Genomic DNA, 19,057 nt, shown 5'->3' with positions numbered 1-19,057 from the left:
GAGGGATGCCAACCTTTCAGCATCCCCTTATTTGACGCATGCCATCCAAACATACCAAATATTGACACATCAGTGAGGTAGGAGAATAATTTGGTAGTGGAGTAGTGCAGAACAGAGGGCCCTCATGTTTTTTTATTCTCTTTCCATACCTCTAATACATTGTCATCCATGTCTGTGAACCCATTTCTGCTATACGTCCCTTTTCCCCTCTGCAATACAGCTTCCTATTTTCACAGGTCTGCAACTTTCCAAAACATATGGAGGTTAAAATTTCTAATGTCTCATTTTTAATTCAGTGTGAATATGAGTGAAAAGGATGGGAAAAATCTCCCCAGTTTAAAGAATTGGAAAGCATGTAGAAATGGGGGAAATAATTCACAGATTCCAGCCCAGAAGGGACCATCGTGATCTCATCTGACCTGTGTAACATAGGCCTTAGAATTTCCCCAAAATAGATCCTAGAGTGTATCTTTTAGAAAAATATCCAATCTTGATTTAAAACCAGCACGTGTTGGACTATCCATCATTACCCTGGGTAAATTGTTTCAGTGATTAAACTTTTCCTACTGTTAAGGCATACATTTTTAATTCCAGACTGAATTTGTCTAGCTTGAACTTTCAGCAACTGAATCAAGTTATATCTTCGCCTGCGAGATTGAAGAGACCATTATCAAATATATTCTCAGTATATACAGACTGATCATACCTTAACCTTCTCCTTGTTAAACTAAATAACCAGAGCTCCTTCAATCTGTCATTGTAATATAGGTTTTCTAATCCTTTAATCATCCTCATGGCTCTTCTCTGAACCACATCCAATTTATCATCATCATTTTTGAATTGTGGACACCACAACTAGCCACAGTATTCCAGCAGTGGTTGCAGAAGGGGTAAACAAAGGGATAAAACCTCTCTACTCCTACACAAGATTCTACTGTTTCTGCATCCAAGGTTCACATTAGCACTTTTGGCCTCAGTGTAGCACTGGAAGCTCATGTTCAGTTGATTACCAACCAGGACCTCCAAATCTTTTACAGATTCATTGCTTCCCAGGATCCTATAAGTACAGCCTAGAGACGTATACATTTACATTGAGCCATATTAAAACACACTGTTGGCTTGTGCACAGCTTACCAGGCAAACGCTCTAAATCAGTGCCTTGTCCTCTTCATTATCAACCATTCCCCGTTAGTGTCACCTGCAAACTTTATCAGTGGTGATTTTAGGTTCTCTTACAGGTCATCGATAAAAATGTCAAATAGCTTTAATTCAAGAACCGATCCCTTCAGGACCCTACTAGAAACACATCCCGCTCAATGATGATTCCCTGTTCATATTTACATTGACACCTATCAGACAGGTTGTAATCCATTTAACATTGCCACATTAATTTTATATCATTCTAGTTCTTTAATCAAAATGTCAAGCATTATGAAGTAAAACACCTTACAGAAATCTATGTATATCACATCAACAATGTTATCTTTAATCAAATAAATTAGTTTGACAGGATCTACTTTCCATAAACCCATGATGACTGGCATTAATATTAAATACCCTCCTTTAATTTTTTATTAATTGAGTCCCAGATCAGCTACTCCATTATCAATATATCAGAAGGTGGTGCTAGACGCAAAGAAGAATGGAATATATGCCTGTCAATTTTGTGTTCAAGCTTGTGTTCTTGAACACAAAAGAGGTGTAAAGAGTAAGAAGGTTAAAGAGACTCTAGGCTAGTCTCTCTGTATAGATGTGCACTTTAAGACATATTCAAATCTGCAGTTCTAACAACAAACAAGTACATGACATCCACTTTAAGAATTCAAGAATATCAAGGGGAAGAACTAGCAACATGTAAATAAAATACTTGCTTTTGTTTTTTAAAAGATCATTTTTAATCTAACCTTGCTCACACACTTTCAAGCAAAGGAACAGTGAACTAGCAATCCAAGGGAACCAAGCTACAATGGGCTTAGGAAAATTTAGGGGGAATAAAAATCATACACACTATCCCCATCCCACCCCCAAAAAAGACAGCTGTGTAAAAGTCTAAAATTTCATAACACGAAACCCACAAATGAGAACCATTTCACACTGAGGGAGGTTGGCTGAAAGCCCCAACAGACTTTTGTTAAAGCAGGTGGCCACAAGGGCTTCTAACCTGGCCTCCCCATCAAGATTTTGCAGAGTCACACATTTGAATGGTTTAGTGCTTCCCCATCCCCAGTGATTAATGAGGTACGGCTTGGCAATCAGGAAATACGTTCGAATTTTTTAAAACAAATTTTTATTTTAATTTTTTTACTTAAGGTAACATTGGGGAGAAAGACGAGATGATATTTTACAGAAAAAATTGTAATAGTGAGTAGGGAATACAAGGATAGTTCGTATATTTATGGAGGGACTTTTTATTAAAAAACCCCTCATGTGCCAACTCAGTTAGAATGCTTGAATGTTGCATCCCTTCTCTTTACCCTTCATGTTCATCCCTATTGTAAGCTTGTGTTGTTTTTAGATTCCAAATGCATAGGAGGAGACAAAGCACCACCTAGGACATTCTAGTGTTACAACAACATAAGTGATAGTATTAAAATTATCTAAGGACAGCCAATTTGGTCTACACTACAAAGTTAGATTTACATAAGCCTCCTTGTGTCACCCTAGTTGTGCATGTGTCTACTATTTAATTTGTCCCCAGTACAGTTAGGCAAGGGGGGCAATGTAGAGCTGTTTACATACACATGGATGTCCCTTGAAATCTCCTGACAGATCTGTATGAAACTTTCATGGAGATACTCTGCAATCCTCTCCCGAAGGCTTCTAGGGATGGCAGCCTTATTTCTTCCTCTGCAGTAGGACACTTTCCCACACCAGTCAGCAAAAACTTCAGCAGACAACATTGCAGTACACAGGCTAACAGCAGAGAGGCCTGGGCAGCTTCAGGACACCAGAAGCAGCTGTGATTTCTGTGCCTTTGTTACCCTCAGGACTGAGATATCAGCTAAAATCACCACCACCTGTGCAAAATGGTGCCAGTATTCAGTGCCATTGTCCCATACTCATACTTCCCTGACACCAAGCAATTCTCTCCTCATTTCCCTCATCCCTGGCAGGCCCTACACAACATGGCTAGCGCTCTGAGTGGCGCCATGCTCATGCAGCCCGAAGCAGAAGTGTCAATAAGCATGACTAGTTTAAAACTTTAGGAAAGTAAGGGAAGGGACTTCTGAATGTTAACTTTCACTTTTTCCATTGTGACTATATGGATAATGGTACTTCTGCGTTTTATCTGCAGCTATTGCAGCCTTGAGGGGTTCCGCCCTCCCCACCGACAGATCTCCAGATCAGAAAGAGGAGGAGAAAGAAGGGGCTTGGGGATGACACATTCAGTTAGATCTTAAAAGCCAGTGCTTCATTAGAATGTGAGCACAGGGACTGAAGGGTGAACACTGCAGAAAAGCCTACAAGTCCCAGCAGGAAAAGGAGAGGGCAACATCCCAGGACATAATGGGGCTTCTCCAGGAGCAAACAGATTCTGCAGACTCTTGTGGACCGAAAAGTTGAACAATCATGGGCCTGCCTCATTTTAAAGTGGCATGGAGAACTCCATTAGAGCACCTCCTTACCCCCTCAACAGTCCACAAGTTATCAGGGCCTATATTCCTACTCCTACCATTCCAAACCAGGGGATATTCAGGACAACCACATCATCTCATACAACAACTATGGTTTTCACAGCAGTGTATATGTAGGTAAAATACTCATGAATGTTCTTTCCCTTTAAGTTCTGTTCCATTAAGTTTTTATGTATTGGCTATTAAATTGCACAGATTTTTCATTGCACTGGTTTGGTTACTGAATAAAATTCTATTATTTGGAAAAGAATTCATCTTTATTAGTTTACAACATATGTAGCAGAATGCCTAAATTCTGAAAGCACCTACTTACCGTGTCCCGCAGGATCACTACTGGCATTGCAACATCGCCAGCGGTAATCTGCCAGTACCTTTCTAGAAAGTCTGGTGTTCTTAAAGATGAGCGCCATGCACCTTCCCTGATCAGTCAACACTGATGTTGGTAAAGCATCTCTGGTGATCCATCAGTGCTTGCATGACCATAGAAAAGTAGCCCTTTCTGTTGACATATTCTGTGATAAGGTGGTCTGGTGCCAAAATAGGATTTGCATGCCATCTCTCTCCCCAACACAGCTTGGGAACTGCATTGCTGCAAATTCATCCACTAGGACCTACACATTGCCAACAGCCACAGTCCTGCATAGCAGAAGACTATTAATGGCTCTGCACATCTGCATGACAACAGCCCCCCACCCCCACCCCCACCCCACCCCCGGTGGGTTTTCCACTAACCAGCGGCAATCCAACATTGCAAGTTTCAACAGTGTGAATGCCACTCACTTCTCCACTGTCGATGCAGCTCTCATTTTGTTGTGCCTGCACTGGAATGAGCTCAGCACACAGACCTAGCAATGTGCCCTTAGGCATCCAACATTTCTGCAACTGCTCATCATCCCAAGCCTGCATTATGATGCAATTCCACTAGTCAGTTCTCATTTCTTGGGCCCAGAAGCAGTGCTCCATGAATGCCACCAACAACCTTGAACTGGTTCTCACTATGTCCCACAGAAAATCTGTCCTCCAAGAAATCATGTTCCCTGCTGATTCAGTTCTTCTTATGGCTCTGCAAATACCAGAGGATTGTACTTCCCGTACTTGCAATACTTAGGACAACAGTGCAGGGTTGTGCAGTTCCAGGCTTCGGTCTCATGATGGACAGGGAGAAGGGCCACATGGGTTCATGGGATTTTTTAAAAATGGTGTGAAAATTATAGTATATTGATGACATTATGAGATGGAGACAGCTGCATGCTGGGAAGTTGACCCATTGCTCCCAGTCACCCTGAACAACTAGTTTCTGAACCACTATGCATTGCCAAAACTTCCCAAAAGACAGTGTGGTGGGTGGTGGCAGGTTGCATACTAGGATATCTACCCACAGCACACCACACTGTGCATCAACACAAGCACTCCTAGTGAGTATGCTGAGTGCCAGTGCAAGATGCCAAGTATGCAAAGCGCACAACAGATTTACTAATTACAGTGGCTTTATGCTGATGTAACTTGCATCAAAGTTTGTAGTGCAGACATGGCCTTAGAGTCTGACAGATGCTTGTTTGAAGACCGAATTAGAGCTGTACAGTACTTACAGTACAGATCCGTTTACGTGCGGATGTTGGGAGTCAAGGCGTCACGACAGCTTGTTAACGGACCGCAGGTTAAGAGGCCCATGCTGACAAAAGTGTATGATTCGCTTAGGAAAAAAAGGCCGTTATTTTCTGCTCTTTCTGGCTCGCATTTTTTTCCTTCTTTCTTATGAAGTCTGTCATTCCCCACAGATGAAACACGTTTGCAGCCAATTCATCGGCTGATCAGCTTTCTCCAGAAATCGATACCTGCGTTATGCTATGATGATTTTTAAAACGACTTATAAACCCCTTGCTGTCTTGGAATGATTCATCCCCTGTTAAATTTCCAAATTTTGTCACTTGGGCTTGAAGAATTGGCCCACTTAGCGGCATTCCTTTCAGCCTTTCCTGAACAAACTATGTGCGCATGGCTTTGTCTATTGTGGGTTTTGCTGAATAGCGCACACGTTTTCGCTTAAGCCTCACGGCAGATTCGATATTTTGTACAAAGCAATTCAGTTTAGATTAGTATTTTAGCCATCCTCGGAGAATAGATTCGGCAATCCCAATATCTTTGAAACTTTGGCTTGGGTTTCTCCGCTATTTACTCAATCTATTGCAGCTAGCTTTTCTTCTACAGTTTACAGTTTTCTTCTACAGTTTAGCCCCATTATATTAGGCCTACGGTTAAAATTTTCTAATGTAGTATATATATTACTATATAACTACTATATATTATCTCTCTCTAGCATGACAATGACTAAGCGTGCGTGATAAGTCTTTACCAACATCGGTAAAGATGTACAACACCTTTCCACTCCACACTTCCTGTCGATTTCTATGTCAGTGAGTTAGTGAACAAATCTGTAGCACTACATAGCAAGTTCCTGTACCGCGTATTAACAAGTTTCGCGTGTTAAATAGGTAGCAGTGGGAGGTATGGCACTACTGCACGTTGAGCGGATTTGCACGTAAACGGGTCTGTACTGTACTAGTAATTAAATATCAGAAACACCTACCAGCACTCAAGCAGCTAAACATTTGAACAAAGATTTGTGTTCATTAGCCATAATGAGTAGTATTTGCTTTGGCAAATTTGAAGAATTTTCATTTAAAACACAAATACTATGAACCTTTGAGCCTAATTCATGGTGCAGCCATACATCCACTTGCAAGCAGCAATCTTAAAACATATAGCTATGTAATTAAATGCCCTGTCATCTGAGCCTATCTAAACATGTAAGGGCTTCAAAAGCTGCAAGAACGTAGGAACAGCCATACTGGGTCAGACCAAAGGTCCATCTAACCCGATATCTGGTCTTCCGACAGTGGCCAATGCCAGGTGCCCCAGAGGGAATGAACAAAACAGGCAATCATCAAGTGACCCACCCCCTGTCACCCATTCCCATCCCATCTAAAAGCCATTGATGGGCCTGTCCTCCATGAGTTTATCTAGTTCTTTTCTGAACCCTGTTGTAGTCTTGGCCTTCACAACGTTGTCTGGCAAGGGATTCCACAGGTTGACTGTGTTCTGTGTAAAGAAATACTTCCTTTTGTTTTAAATCTGCTGCCTATTAATTTCATTTGGTGACCCCTAGTTCTTGTGTTATGAGAAGGAGTAAACAACACTGTCATTTACTGTCTTCACACCAGTCATGATTTTATAGACCTCAATCATATCGCCCCTTAATCGTTTCTTTTCCAAGCTGAAAAGTCCTAGTCTTATTAATCTCTCATCATACAGAAGCAGTTCCATACCCCTAATCATTTTTGTTGCCCTTTTCTGAACCTTTTCCAAGACCACTATATCTTTTTGGAGATTGGGCGACCACATCTGCGCACAGTATTCAAGATGTGGGCGTACCATGGATTTATATAGAGGCAATAGGATATTTTCTGCCTTATTATCTATCCCTTTCTTAAGGATAGGTCTCAAAATGTAACTGTAAATGGGGTATTATGACTGAGCGGGTGTGCTTCCAGTTGGTCCTGCAGGTATCAGTTCTTGGCCCTACACTATTTAACATTTTTTCAACGACCAGGAAAAGAACATAAAACCACTACTGATAAAGTTCGCAAATGAGACAAAAATGGGGGGAGTGTTAAATAATGAAGAGGACAAGTCATTGATACAGAGCAATCTGGATCACTTGGTAAACTGGCTGCAAATCAATCTGTGTTTTAATATGGCTAAATGTAAATGTATACATCATTGAGGAACAAAGATTGTAGCCCATATTTATAGGATAAGGGACGCTAACCTGTGAAGCAGTTAGCTCTGAAAAAGGTTTGGGGGTCATAATGGATAATCAGCTGAACATAAGCTCTAGTGTGACACTGGCCAAAGTTCTATTGTGATCCTGGGATGCATACTACAGAGGTATCTCAAGTAGGAGTGGAGAAGTTATTTTATCCCTGTATTTACCCCATCTGAGACAGCTGTTAGAATACTGTGCCTAGTTCTGGTGCCTAAAATTCAAGAAGGATGTTGATAAACTCGAGAAGATTCAGAGAAGAGCCACATAAATTATTCAAGGATTAGAAAACCTGACTCAGAGTGACAGACTCAAGAAGCTCAATCTATTTAGCTTAACCAAGAGAAGGTTATGGGGTGACATTTTACCAAGGATCATGGTGGAGCCCCCATTACTGAATTTTTAAATCAAGACTGGATGTTTTTCTAAAACATGAGCTATGAATTATTTTGGGGAATTTCAATGGCCTTTGTTATACAGGAGGTCAGACTAGATCGTCACAATGGTCCATTCTGGCCTTGGAATCTATGAATACCTAATTTATACTTCAGTGCATTCTCATGTGGTGTTTTCTGTGACGGGATTGCAAGCAGGCAAGAGAAGATGCTCCTCCTGCAGCTCTGGGGCCTTATGCTCCTCTCTGTTGCTCCAAAGCCCAAAAGAGATGTAAGTGAAGAAAGAAATAAACCAGAAGGAACCAAAAATAGTTTTCAGGTAGGAAGTTGCTGGCCCAGTCATAGATGGGGAGAAGGGAGTGGCTGAGTTATTTTTGTTCCCTCCTTCCCTCTTGTTGCCCAACAGAGTTTCTCCCCCTCCCTTCCCCCTATTCAAAAACAGCTCCTGAGCAGCTTTCCTCTTTCCCTCCCAGGTCCCTCTATGCTCTCAACTGCAACACCTGGGAGTTACTAAGCAGCAGTAGCCACCACTGCCATCCTCTAAAAGGGAAGGTAGACATTAACTGGGCCAATAGGATGGAGGTAGTCACCCCAATGAGGGTATAGAATAGAGAGAACCTGCATTAATTTTGTGTGTGTAAAGGGATGAGATTTTCCTGAATCACTGCATGGGGTGGGAGGCTGGCATTAACATTGGCAGGATGCACTGCATTCATTGAAGGTGTGGTGTCCTGAGGACTGTGTTGGAATGGCAAGCTATTATTTTAATGCTGTGCGGGGAAGGGGCATGCGGTGTGGCGCAGCAGCAGGGGTTCTAGTCCTGCTTGCAGGGCAGGGGGCTCTGTAGTGAGGTGTGCAATCTGAGAGCAGTCAGTTTGTAGAAAGCCAGCCTACAGTAAGGTGGGGTGACCTGTACCTCTTGGTTTTAAGGAGAAGCCTGCTCTGTCTCTGTTTTGGGGTTCTTTGATGTAATCATTTTGAATTCTACGACGAAAGTAGGATTAGCTAAACGATGAGGGGACTACATTAACAGAACTTTGGAGCAACATGGACACAGGAATCCTTCTCTCTCCATAAACCACCTTCCACACAAGAAGGCTGAGCAAGGACTTTTCTTCAGACACTGTCCCCACACAACAATCCCCATCCCCTTGGGCTCCAAATAAACAAAAGGTAGAATACACATGCTTTACTGAGCATCACAGCCTAAGCAACAGATAATAGTTACGTATAAAATCTGTTTTTAATCTGTTAAAGATTAATTTGCAGAAAAGAAGGGCGACAAGGTTTAAAAATTTAGATTCACAAAATGAGAAGACGCTTTTAGAAAGCAGATTTTATACTTAAACTGTCACATGTTCCTCATTCTGGTCATCTGTCACACATTTCCTGTGCCACACACAGGCAGACAGGTTTAACCTTTGAGAAGCATGCACTATTCCCACTTTACTCCAGAGGTCTAAATGGGACAAATTTTCCTACAACACGAGACTGTAAGGACTGGTGAATGTTTGAACAATCGGTTGAAAATGTATTGTATTATGGAGACTCAGTAAGGGAGCTCAGACTTCTGCTTGGCAGGGAAATTTTCCCTGCCAGTTAAAAAGCCTAAAACAAATATATGTATTAAAGCTTTGTTGTATACGCATAATATACCCAGTACAAAAAGCAGGGGAAATGAAGAGTTCTGTACCGTGAAGTGTCAAAATATCTATTCCTCCGGCCACAGACTCTCAACTTAACAGTAGCACTATTGTACATTGTAAGCTTTAACTCTGTCCTATAGATATCAGCCTTCCAGCATCCCACTTAACTAAATTACCCCTACTAACACAGAGAAACTGGGACTGGGAAACAGTAGTTAGGCAAGAAGAACGGGACTGGACAGAGGAGCTGGGGTAGCAAAGAGACAGGACTGGGATAGAGAGAGATTGGAGGAGAAGGGACAGAAGAGCCTATGACCTCCAGAACACACCCTCTGCCAGACCCTGGATTGGAATCTAAGATTCACAACTCTCACCATCCCACTACCATGAGTAAATGTATGTGAAGCTCACTGGCAACATTTCTCATCCCCCTCTAATGCTGCTCCACATAGCAGTAGTAGAGGTTGTCATCCTCTATCAGTTATTACCCTTAGCTCAAATTGCAGTGGTCTGTGAAGTAGACCTGAAGGTTCCAACCCCCCTGGATGACCATATGGATGTCACTACGATGCCGCTTGATGGAATCTGTTTCTTTAATTTGCTTTTTTAAAACCTAGAAAATTACACATATCCAACCATATGTTAAGACTGCAAAATCAACTTGGCAACCTTAACGTCTAATGTACTATTATGGGTGTAATTTATATATTATGTATTTGGCATTAGATGCCCCCTACAACTCAGAGCAGCAATGCTTGGAGGGAAAGTGCCCCTTTTTATCTTGCTTCAAGCTCTGGATTATAAAGGTAAGAAATTTGAGAAAATTGAAAGTAAAATTTAGTACAGCATTTTTTCCAGTGACCCTGACTTTGCAATAAGTTAAGATTTATACACAAAATAAGTTTTGTTTTTTTTTAAAAAAGGGTCTTATCCCAAGATAGATAAACTATAATCCCATCTAAGTCTGAAAGGAAGCCCCTAGGGATCCCTTACGACAGTAGCAGGGGATGCAAGAGCAGATTGTTTGGCTGCAGAAGCACTTCAGCAGCTGCAGGGTGGGCAGTACAAAGATCCAACACTCCACTTTCTCAGTCTTTCTTTTCCAATGAGAGCAGGACAGTCATCAGAATACACTGCCCCCAGCCCTTTGATGCAAAAAGAAATCAAGGAAGGAGTAGGAGTCACTCCACACCGAAAACACAATCTTCACATCATAAAGGAAATGCTAGAAAGAAGATGAATGCTTGAATTCATATACTTGTCTTGATGTATGTTTGGAAAAGTCTTCACGACCTTTACAAAAATATATTGGCTTTTCTTTGAAGTCTTGTAAATCCATGACAATTTATGCTACTATATGAACTTTTCCCAACACTTCAAGTTTCTTTTCGGCAACCAAAACTTTTGTGATACAAAAGAATGGTTACTTACCCCCTTGTATAGTAACTGGAGTTCTTCCGGATGTGTGGTCCCTATCTGTATTCCACTGTAGATGTGTATGCACTGCATGTGCCTGAGCCTGGAAGATTTTTGCCAGCAGCATCTGTTGGTCTGTCCCTGCGCTCTTCTCCTCCTCATGCTTTGAACCAAGGACATATGTTGCAGCGCAGACAGTCTCTCCAGTCACCTTTCACTGCAAATAACCCTACAATAAGGCTCTCCAGAAGAGAGGCAGGGTGATGGGTAGTGGAATATAGACAGGGATCACACATCTCAAAGAACTCCAGTTACTGTACAAGGACAGTAACATCCTTTCTTTTTCAAGTCATGGTACCTATGTGTATTCTACTTGAGGTGACTCAAGCAGTATTTATTGAGGAGGAGGAGGAAAGGAACTTTACTGTACCACAGACTGGAGGACTACTCTTCTGAGAGATGCTTCTGCTGTAGACACTTGTGAGACATTACGCTCCCAGTACAAAGGTATGAACAGAGCTGCTCTGCAGACCTCAAAGAGTGAGGTCTTGAAGCAAGACCACTAACGTAGCCTGGGCTCTAGTTGAGTGGCCCTCACATCCTGAGAAGCTCACAACAAAGCACTATGCAGCATGAAATCCATTTGAACAGACTGTAAGGAGATGAAGTTATCTCCCATGCATTCAGCAAAGGAAACAAGCAGCCTGGGGGATTTCTGAAGGATTTCGTCCTTTGTGGGTAGAAGAGAGAGTGAAGCTTTTTGTCCTCTCTAATGGCTGGAACTTCACTCAAAAGACAGTAGTTGGATGCTCTGGTTCAGATGGAATTCTGAGATGATTTTAGGAGTCAATTTAGGGTATAATCTCAAGGAAAGTTTATCCTTATGAAAGACTATATAGAAAGGGTCAGCCATAAGGACACCCAACTCACTCTCCTAGCATAGGTGACTGCAATCAGAAATGCAACCTTCATAAAGAAATGTATGAATCAACAGGAGGCTACAGGTTAGAATGGGGTATCCATCTGTGTTGATAGGACGAGACTGAGGTCCCATATATGGGTAGATTCAGCACTGGAGGAAAGGTTTGGATCAGTCCTTTCAGAAATCTCACTATAATACTAGAAAAGACAGTCCACTGGAGGGTGAAAAGTGCTAACAGCTGCCAAGTGGGCTCACAAGGAGCGGATGGATAGCCCTGTCATTTTTAGAGATAACCCACAATGGTAGGGATGTCAGAAATTTCCAGAGGTATCTAATGATGCTGGCATCAGGTATGGAAATTTTTTCCATTTTGCTGTGTAGCATTTTCTCATGGAATCTTTCCTACTCTTGCTAAGGATGGATTGCATCACCTCTGAACATGACTTTTCTAGGTCTGTCATCCATCCAAACCACACTTTTTGATAGAGGGATGCTGGGCTGGGGTATCTGATCTTGCTTTTGTCCTAAGTTAGTAGGTCTGGGAAGTGGGGAAATAGAGATACCTGGATGTGAGGAGTTCCAAAAAATACTCGGGAATCAGAAGTGCTTGGGGTACTGGGGAGCAATGAGGATAACCAATGCTCCAGCTTGTCTGATCTTCCTCAGGACTCAAGGTAAGAGAAAGATGGGTGGTAATATGCACATCAGCTCTGGAGTTGTGGCGCTAAACTGCTCTGGAGCAGGTGGTCAGCCACTTCTTGTTCTCCTGACACGCAAAGAGATCCCACGATGGAAATCTCCACTTCCAAGAGCTGTCTATAGCACCAAGTTGTATAGCTCCCACTCGCGGTCTTTGGAGAACTTTCTGCAGAGGCTCTCTGCCAATATGTTATGCATTCCTGGAAAGTCCACAGCCAATAGGGGCGACATGATGGTGAATGCAACACTTTCATAGACTGACCGCTTCTATGCAAAGAAGGGTGGACTTTGCTCCCCGCCTACTTGTTTGTTGATAAAGTAAGCCTGTCACATTGTCTGACATGACCCAGATTTGAGGGGCCCAACTAAAGAGGCGAAATTGTTTGCAGGATTGTTGTGCACTGCAAACAGCTTCAGAAGGTTTATGTGCAAGTGGGATTCTTGGTGGGTCCAAGTACCCTGTACCACATGTTCATGGAGGTGGGCAAATAACCCTACGATAAGGCTCTGTACTTCCTAATATGATTTCTCTGTGGGCAGTCATCTAAGTAGAAGAACCCTGACAACACAGGTGAGCTGCCACTACAAGTAACACCTTTGTAAATACTCTTGGTGCTGTTGAGAAATGAAGGGGAGCATTCTGTATTGGTAATGGCTTGGGCCCACGGTAAATCTCTGGAATATCCTACGGGTGCAGGGTGGATATATCTATTTGGAAATAAGTCTCAAATTGAGAGCTATAAAGCAGAGGCCCCTGTTTAGTGAGGAGATTATTGAAGTCCTCGCTAAACATCTACCGTCTGAACCACAGATGAAGATGTTCAGTTGAGATCTAGCATGGGCCTCTGGCCTCCTTCCCTTTTGGGGATAAGGAAATATCTTGGGTAAAATACTCTTCTTCGCTGAAGAGGTACCAGTTCTATGGCTCCCACACAGAACAGGGAGTCTACTTCTTGTCTGAGCATCTGCTCACGAGAGGGGTCCTGAAGAGAGAAGCGAAGAGGAAGAGAGGGCAACTCTATCAGATAACCCAGTGGTGGGCTGCATGTGCCCCATCAGGGTAAGGTGATTGTGGGCTATGAGACATTTTGCAGACGTCGCTGTGGGCCGCTGCCTCCCATTGGCAGGGAACGGCGAATCACAGCCCCTGGGAGCTACAGGGGGCCATGCCTGTGGACAGTCAACATCCACAAAATGTCTCACATCGTGCAATCAGTTTACTCTGATGGGCCGCATGCAGTCCACAGGCCACAGGTTGCCCATCACCGATGTAACCAGTGGTGATTGTTTCCAGAACCCATCTGTCTTATGTTATATGGTACTAAGCCTGAGAAAAATTATCTAGGCAGTCAGCAAATGGAGTATAAGAACCCTGAACATGTAACTGTGGCAGGTGGACTAAACTAAAGCTCTCAAAAGTCCTGTCAAAAGGTTGTCTACCTTGTTATCTTCAGAAGCACTCAGCAGCCTTTTTGAAGAAAAAGGCTCTTCCTGGACTCTGTGGGTGTCTGACTATGTCCATAACTGACCTTTAACTCTGACGCTAAAAGTCTGTTCTATGATGCCATTTCTAATTTACACCACCAGAAGAACCAGGAGAGGAAGTTACACAATCACATGACTGAAAAATTAAAGCATCAAAATTGCTAATACAACCAAAGTATGGGACCTATTATGAACTGGTTCTAACCTTAGACATGGCTTCAACCTGCTTATGGGATACAAATAAAAAATATTAAGTCCCAACTGTACTACAGGGAAAATAGTTTTGAAACTGTCACTTGACTGTTGTGACTTATGTGGATGGGCCCTATGAAAACTGTGATTGGTTAAGGAGCCTAAAAAGGAAAATAAGCAACTTTAAGATGTCCAATAGGCATATACGTAAAAGAATAGACAGCTACAAAGTATAATATACAAAATGTCTCAGATAGCTCCACAACTTAAAGTTAAAAACACTTGTTTATGAATGCCATCTGCTCCTGACAGACTATCAGCAAAACAGTAATATATATACACAAATGTTTTTAATATAGGAGAAAGAGTCCTTACTCTGCTATATCAAGATATCCACAGGATGAAGCCGCATGTAGAGGTATCCAGCCTTCATTATCTGGTTGATTAATGTTTGCTCCATTTTCCACCAGAAATTTCACCATATCTACGTTATCATCTATGCAAGCCTAGAAAGAAAGAAAAAGGAAGAAACATTAAAAAATTCACATTAAAGTTTCACTTCAAATTAATTTTTTTTCTTGGAAAAACCTTCAGAAAAAAACAGTTAAGTTTTAGTTCTTTATCATCAAAAAGAAAATTCCCAAACAAATAACCAAACAAAACAAAATTAAAAAAACAGGAAAAACTGCTCAACAAAGCTAAAACAAATACCTACCAAGTCCTCAAATGGATCTGTTCTACCTAAGGCCTATCTTTTATTATAAATAAGGCCCTACTTGAATCACGGGATGATCTTCAAATAATTGTGGCAGAGTTGTGCACAAGGTGTGGAAAATCGCGGAGAAGCAATATTGTAATGGACCTTTATTAACAGCAGGAATTTGGAAAAGCCAGACTAGACCTATTTGTTTAAGAAAAATTTGCTGCAACAATATAAACACTCTACTATGAGGCTACCCTCTATGTTATGCTGTCTAATTTTTTTTTTTTAAAAGACCAGATATTTTGCTGCAGCTATATTACATTCATTAAAAAAGTGACCAGTACAATATAAAATTCAGAAGACTAAAAGTCTTAACCAACTGCTGTAGAAATCAAGTCCAGTCACATTTATCTTTTACATTTTACAGGCACTGAATATTAGTGCAGTACAGTACTAATGATATACTCAAAATGTATGCAAAATTATGGACTGTACAAAGCAAGCTAATTAAAAATGAAAATTGTGGTGGAAACCTAATATTGTGGGATCCGCAACACTGAAAATTAAGTAGGCCTTTCCTATAAAGCTTTGTTTACAACTATACCTATGCTGGGGAACCTGGTTACAATATGGCTCCATTTAATATTGCATATGGGACCATCATACAGTGCTTACCTCAGGTGGCTCCTGGAAGCAGCGGCATGTCCACCCTCCGGCTTCTACGCAAAGGCGCGGCCACTTGGCTCTGCTGTGTGCTGCCCCATCCACAGGCATCGCCCCTGCAGCTCCCATTGGCAGTGGTTCCCACCCAATGGGAGCTGCGGGGGCAGCCCTTGGGACAGGGGTAGCATGTGGAGCGGAGCCCCCTGGCTGCCCCTACGTGTAGGCGCCAGAGGGGGAACAAGCCACTGATTCCAGGAGCCATGCAGAGCAGCCCCCAACCTTGCTCCCAGGCTGGAGCACCGGAACAGGGTAAGCCCCAGAACCTGCCCCCCAGCAGTAGCTCAAGGGCCAGATTAAAATGGCTAGTGGCCCGAATCCGGCCCACAGGGCGTAGTTTGCCCACCCCTGAGCTACTATATACCCTTTGGCTATCTACAAATTTGTACCTTTAAAAAGGCACATGCCTGAGTAGCAGTTTCAGTGTACTGCGAAAGATAATCCATGTGTTTCCTAGGGACATAGCCCTGTGTATTCTGCTTGTTATACAGCTGCATGAATTATCACATATTCACCTTTGTTGGTGCTGCATAAATACACAAGAACAGGCATTTTCTAGTTCCTCAACTTGACCACCTGCTGTTCTGCTTTCCTCCTCCCTGTTAGAGTATTTTTTCTCACAAGGGGGTGTACAGTAGGTTTCCCTGCCAACTTCCATACTGCTGCCCTTAAAAGGGCGAAGCAGAATGCAGAGAGAAGGCCCTTTTTGATTCAGGACAGCAAGGACTCAAGCAGCCAGATGCACAGGACCTTTCCTCAGAGTTTAACTACTAAATTATACCACAATATGCCTCTCTCCCACTCCAACAAGCTACGAGATTGAAAGAAGCACCTTTATTGAAGAGGTCCTAAACCCCTCAGAAGTATTATTCTTCAGATACAATGCAAATAAAGTGTATATTTATCATATACTTTCAATTTGATATACTTTTCTACAAATTTGCCATAATACTGAAACGTAATGATTTAATATTACTCCAAAAATCCCTTCCCCCTTCTTTGTACATGGCAGATATTATCGTTCAAAGAAAAAGGAAATTAAATGCAATAATTTGTTAATGCAACTATGTTATATTTCACTGAAAAATAAAAACAAAAATTGAGTATAAACAGTAAAGTTAACTTGGCTACAATGCACATATGCGATATTTTCCATTCCTGTTTTTCTGGTTAAAAATTCATAGACTAATGCCAATCATCAAGTTCAAGAGTATACCGTATGGCAGGGGTAGTCAATAGGAGGACTGGGGGCAAATCCGGACCACCAGATGCTTTTCAACGGACACTGAAATCTTTTTATTTACTTTTTTTATTATTATTTTCTCTGGAGTCTGGACCTTGATTAGATCTTCCCCAAGAAATCTGGACCTGGACCAAAAAAAAAAAAAAAAACCTGACTGCCCCTGCTGTACGGTGTACAGGATAAATAACGTGGTTAAATTAACATTTGTTTTGGAACTTAACCTTTGCATTTCCTGACTGATTTTAACTACGCAGCTTTCAATGTTGCAATAATTGGGTATTGCACTTAATAGATGTGGCAACCTCTCTTTCAAAAGCATTATCTGGAAAAAAAAAAAGTATTTGAAGTGTATTCGTTCTGCACAGCAAAATAACAGTCCTTTTGTTTGTGACACTAACTGTACACAGAACAATTCTCTTGCACATTTTTAAAGTATACATAAGAGAAACTGCCACCACATACCCATAAAAATATTGTTGCTAAGAGAATCAAAAGCTTACACATGGAGCACATTTAAAGACATATGACTAACTGGCTTAAAATATTTGACCAAATTTGGTCAGTTTATTGTGCCATATATGGCAAGAATCAGGATAGCTTAAATATACTTTGAAAGTCTTATCAGAGATTGTTTTTCTTAGCTTCACAGGAATGTGTAACCAGCATGATTATCTATAATAAGAGACTGGATGAAGACACTTGTCATTTACTTCCCAGGTGCAGATGGGTTTAAGATGACTTTACTGCCTATTATAGTTCTTAACGGATTCAAGAAACTGGTTCTTCAAAACACAAAACAAACAACTGGTTAAGTTTGAAGAAATTGAGCAACTGTTAAAGTTATGCTGGTTTTGTTACTTATTTTAAAGGACAAGCTGAAGACATCAAGAAACTGAAGGCTGTAAGAGGGAAGATAGCTTTGTTTGAGTACTGTACGGACTTCAGCCTTCTTTTTGGTGGGGGTGGGATTTTCAAAGACAAGATGCGTTCTTTATAGGAGTCTCCTTTGTACTATGAATACTAAAGCAGGATTAGAAGTGTGCTATAGTTACTATAAGTCTATAGGAAAAGAAAAAGCACCTGCAGTTGATCAGGCAAGACAACTTGAGATTTTTTTTAAACTATCTTTTATTATTTTAAAGGCTTCATAGAAATGCTCACTGCACACAGATTGTAAGAATCTACATGGACATGTATTAAAATCTAAATAATGTGTTTGCATGTTCATGTCAAATCTGAACATGCTAGAATGAGTTCCATCAAAGAAAACTGGAGACTGTTTGTACAGTTTTTTCCCTAAATTAAAAAAAATAAGTATTTATTGACTTCAGCAGCACCTCAGGTGATTTGGTTGGATTTTCTCTATACTATTCCTGTCACTTGCTCTAGAAAGGAAAACTTGGGTATTAGCAAGGGCTTAATGTCCAGACTATCAAGAGACAAATTTAGTAAAATTAATTTTTATCTTTTCCTCTTTTTTATTTCTCCTTCCTCTATTGTAGGGCCTCTTATCACCGTATTCACTTTTAAAAGTGATTTTTATCATTGAATGTCAGCATTGCCTCTATTGTTAGCCACCAAAGTTTTAGCCCAAAAAGGAAAGCTTTGCATAGTTAAAAGGAAAGGAGTACTTGTGGTACCTTAGAGATTAACAAATTTATTTGACTATAAGCTTTCGTGAGCTACAGCTCACTTCATCGGATGGAGCTCATGAAACCTTATGCTCAAATAAATTTGTTAGTCTAAGGTGCCACAAGTACTCTTTTTCTTTTTGCGGATACAGACTAACACGGCTGCTACTCTGAAACTTTGCATAGTTGTAAGCTGAACTGAAAGACGTGGCTTCAGAACAGACTGCTCTTCTCAACCTTAACATGCAATAGCCTGAAAGTTATAATAAAGGAAAGAAACGTATGCAACATATAAGATTACAGGATGCACAGTACAAAATACCATGCACCGTTACTATAGTGCAAAATAAATATGCCAGGCAGAAGCGAACCGGAGCAAAATCAGGTAATACAATGGCTGGTTACATTTTCTGATAATGGACATAGGGATAGAATCCTGAAGAGCAATAAAGGGAAATGTATTTAAGACAGGAAAAAGTTGTGTTCCACCCCCACCGTTAATCTTAACTCTAGGACCGATGAGTTCAGCACATAGCACCTGCAATCC

The 19,057-nt window shown here is 41.3% G+C and overlaps 1 protein-coding gene across 2 annotated transcripts in view; it reads right to left on the bottom strand.

Moving 5' to 3' along the window:
• Nucleotides 1-19,057, bottom strand: part of PPP1R12A (protein phosphatase 1 regulatory subunit 12A) — a 211,603-nt gene that overhangs the window by 122,494 nt on the left and 70,052 nt on the right. For both annotated transcript variants that reach the window (XM_077832675.1, XM_077832676.1), the window contains exon 2: nucleotides 14,589-14,719. In XM_077832675.1, coding sequence (XP_077688801.1) covers nucleotides 14,589-14,719 — 131 coding nt within the window. The remainder of the gene's footprint in view (nucleotides 1-14,588; nucleotides 14,720-19,057) is intronic.

Source organism: Eretmochelys imbricata, chromosome 1 (genome assembly GCF_965152235.1).
Source record: "Eretmochelys imbricata isolate rEreImb1 chromosome 1, rEreImb1.hap1, whole genome shotgun sequence".
In the NCBI taxonomy this organism is placed as follows: Eukaryota; Metazoa; Chordata; order Testudines; family Cheloniidae; genus Eretmochelys; species Eretmochelys imbricata.
This window is presented reverse-complemented; position numbering and strand designations above follow the sequence as displayed.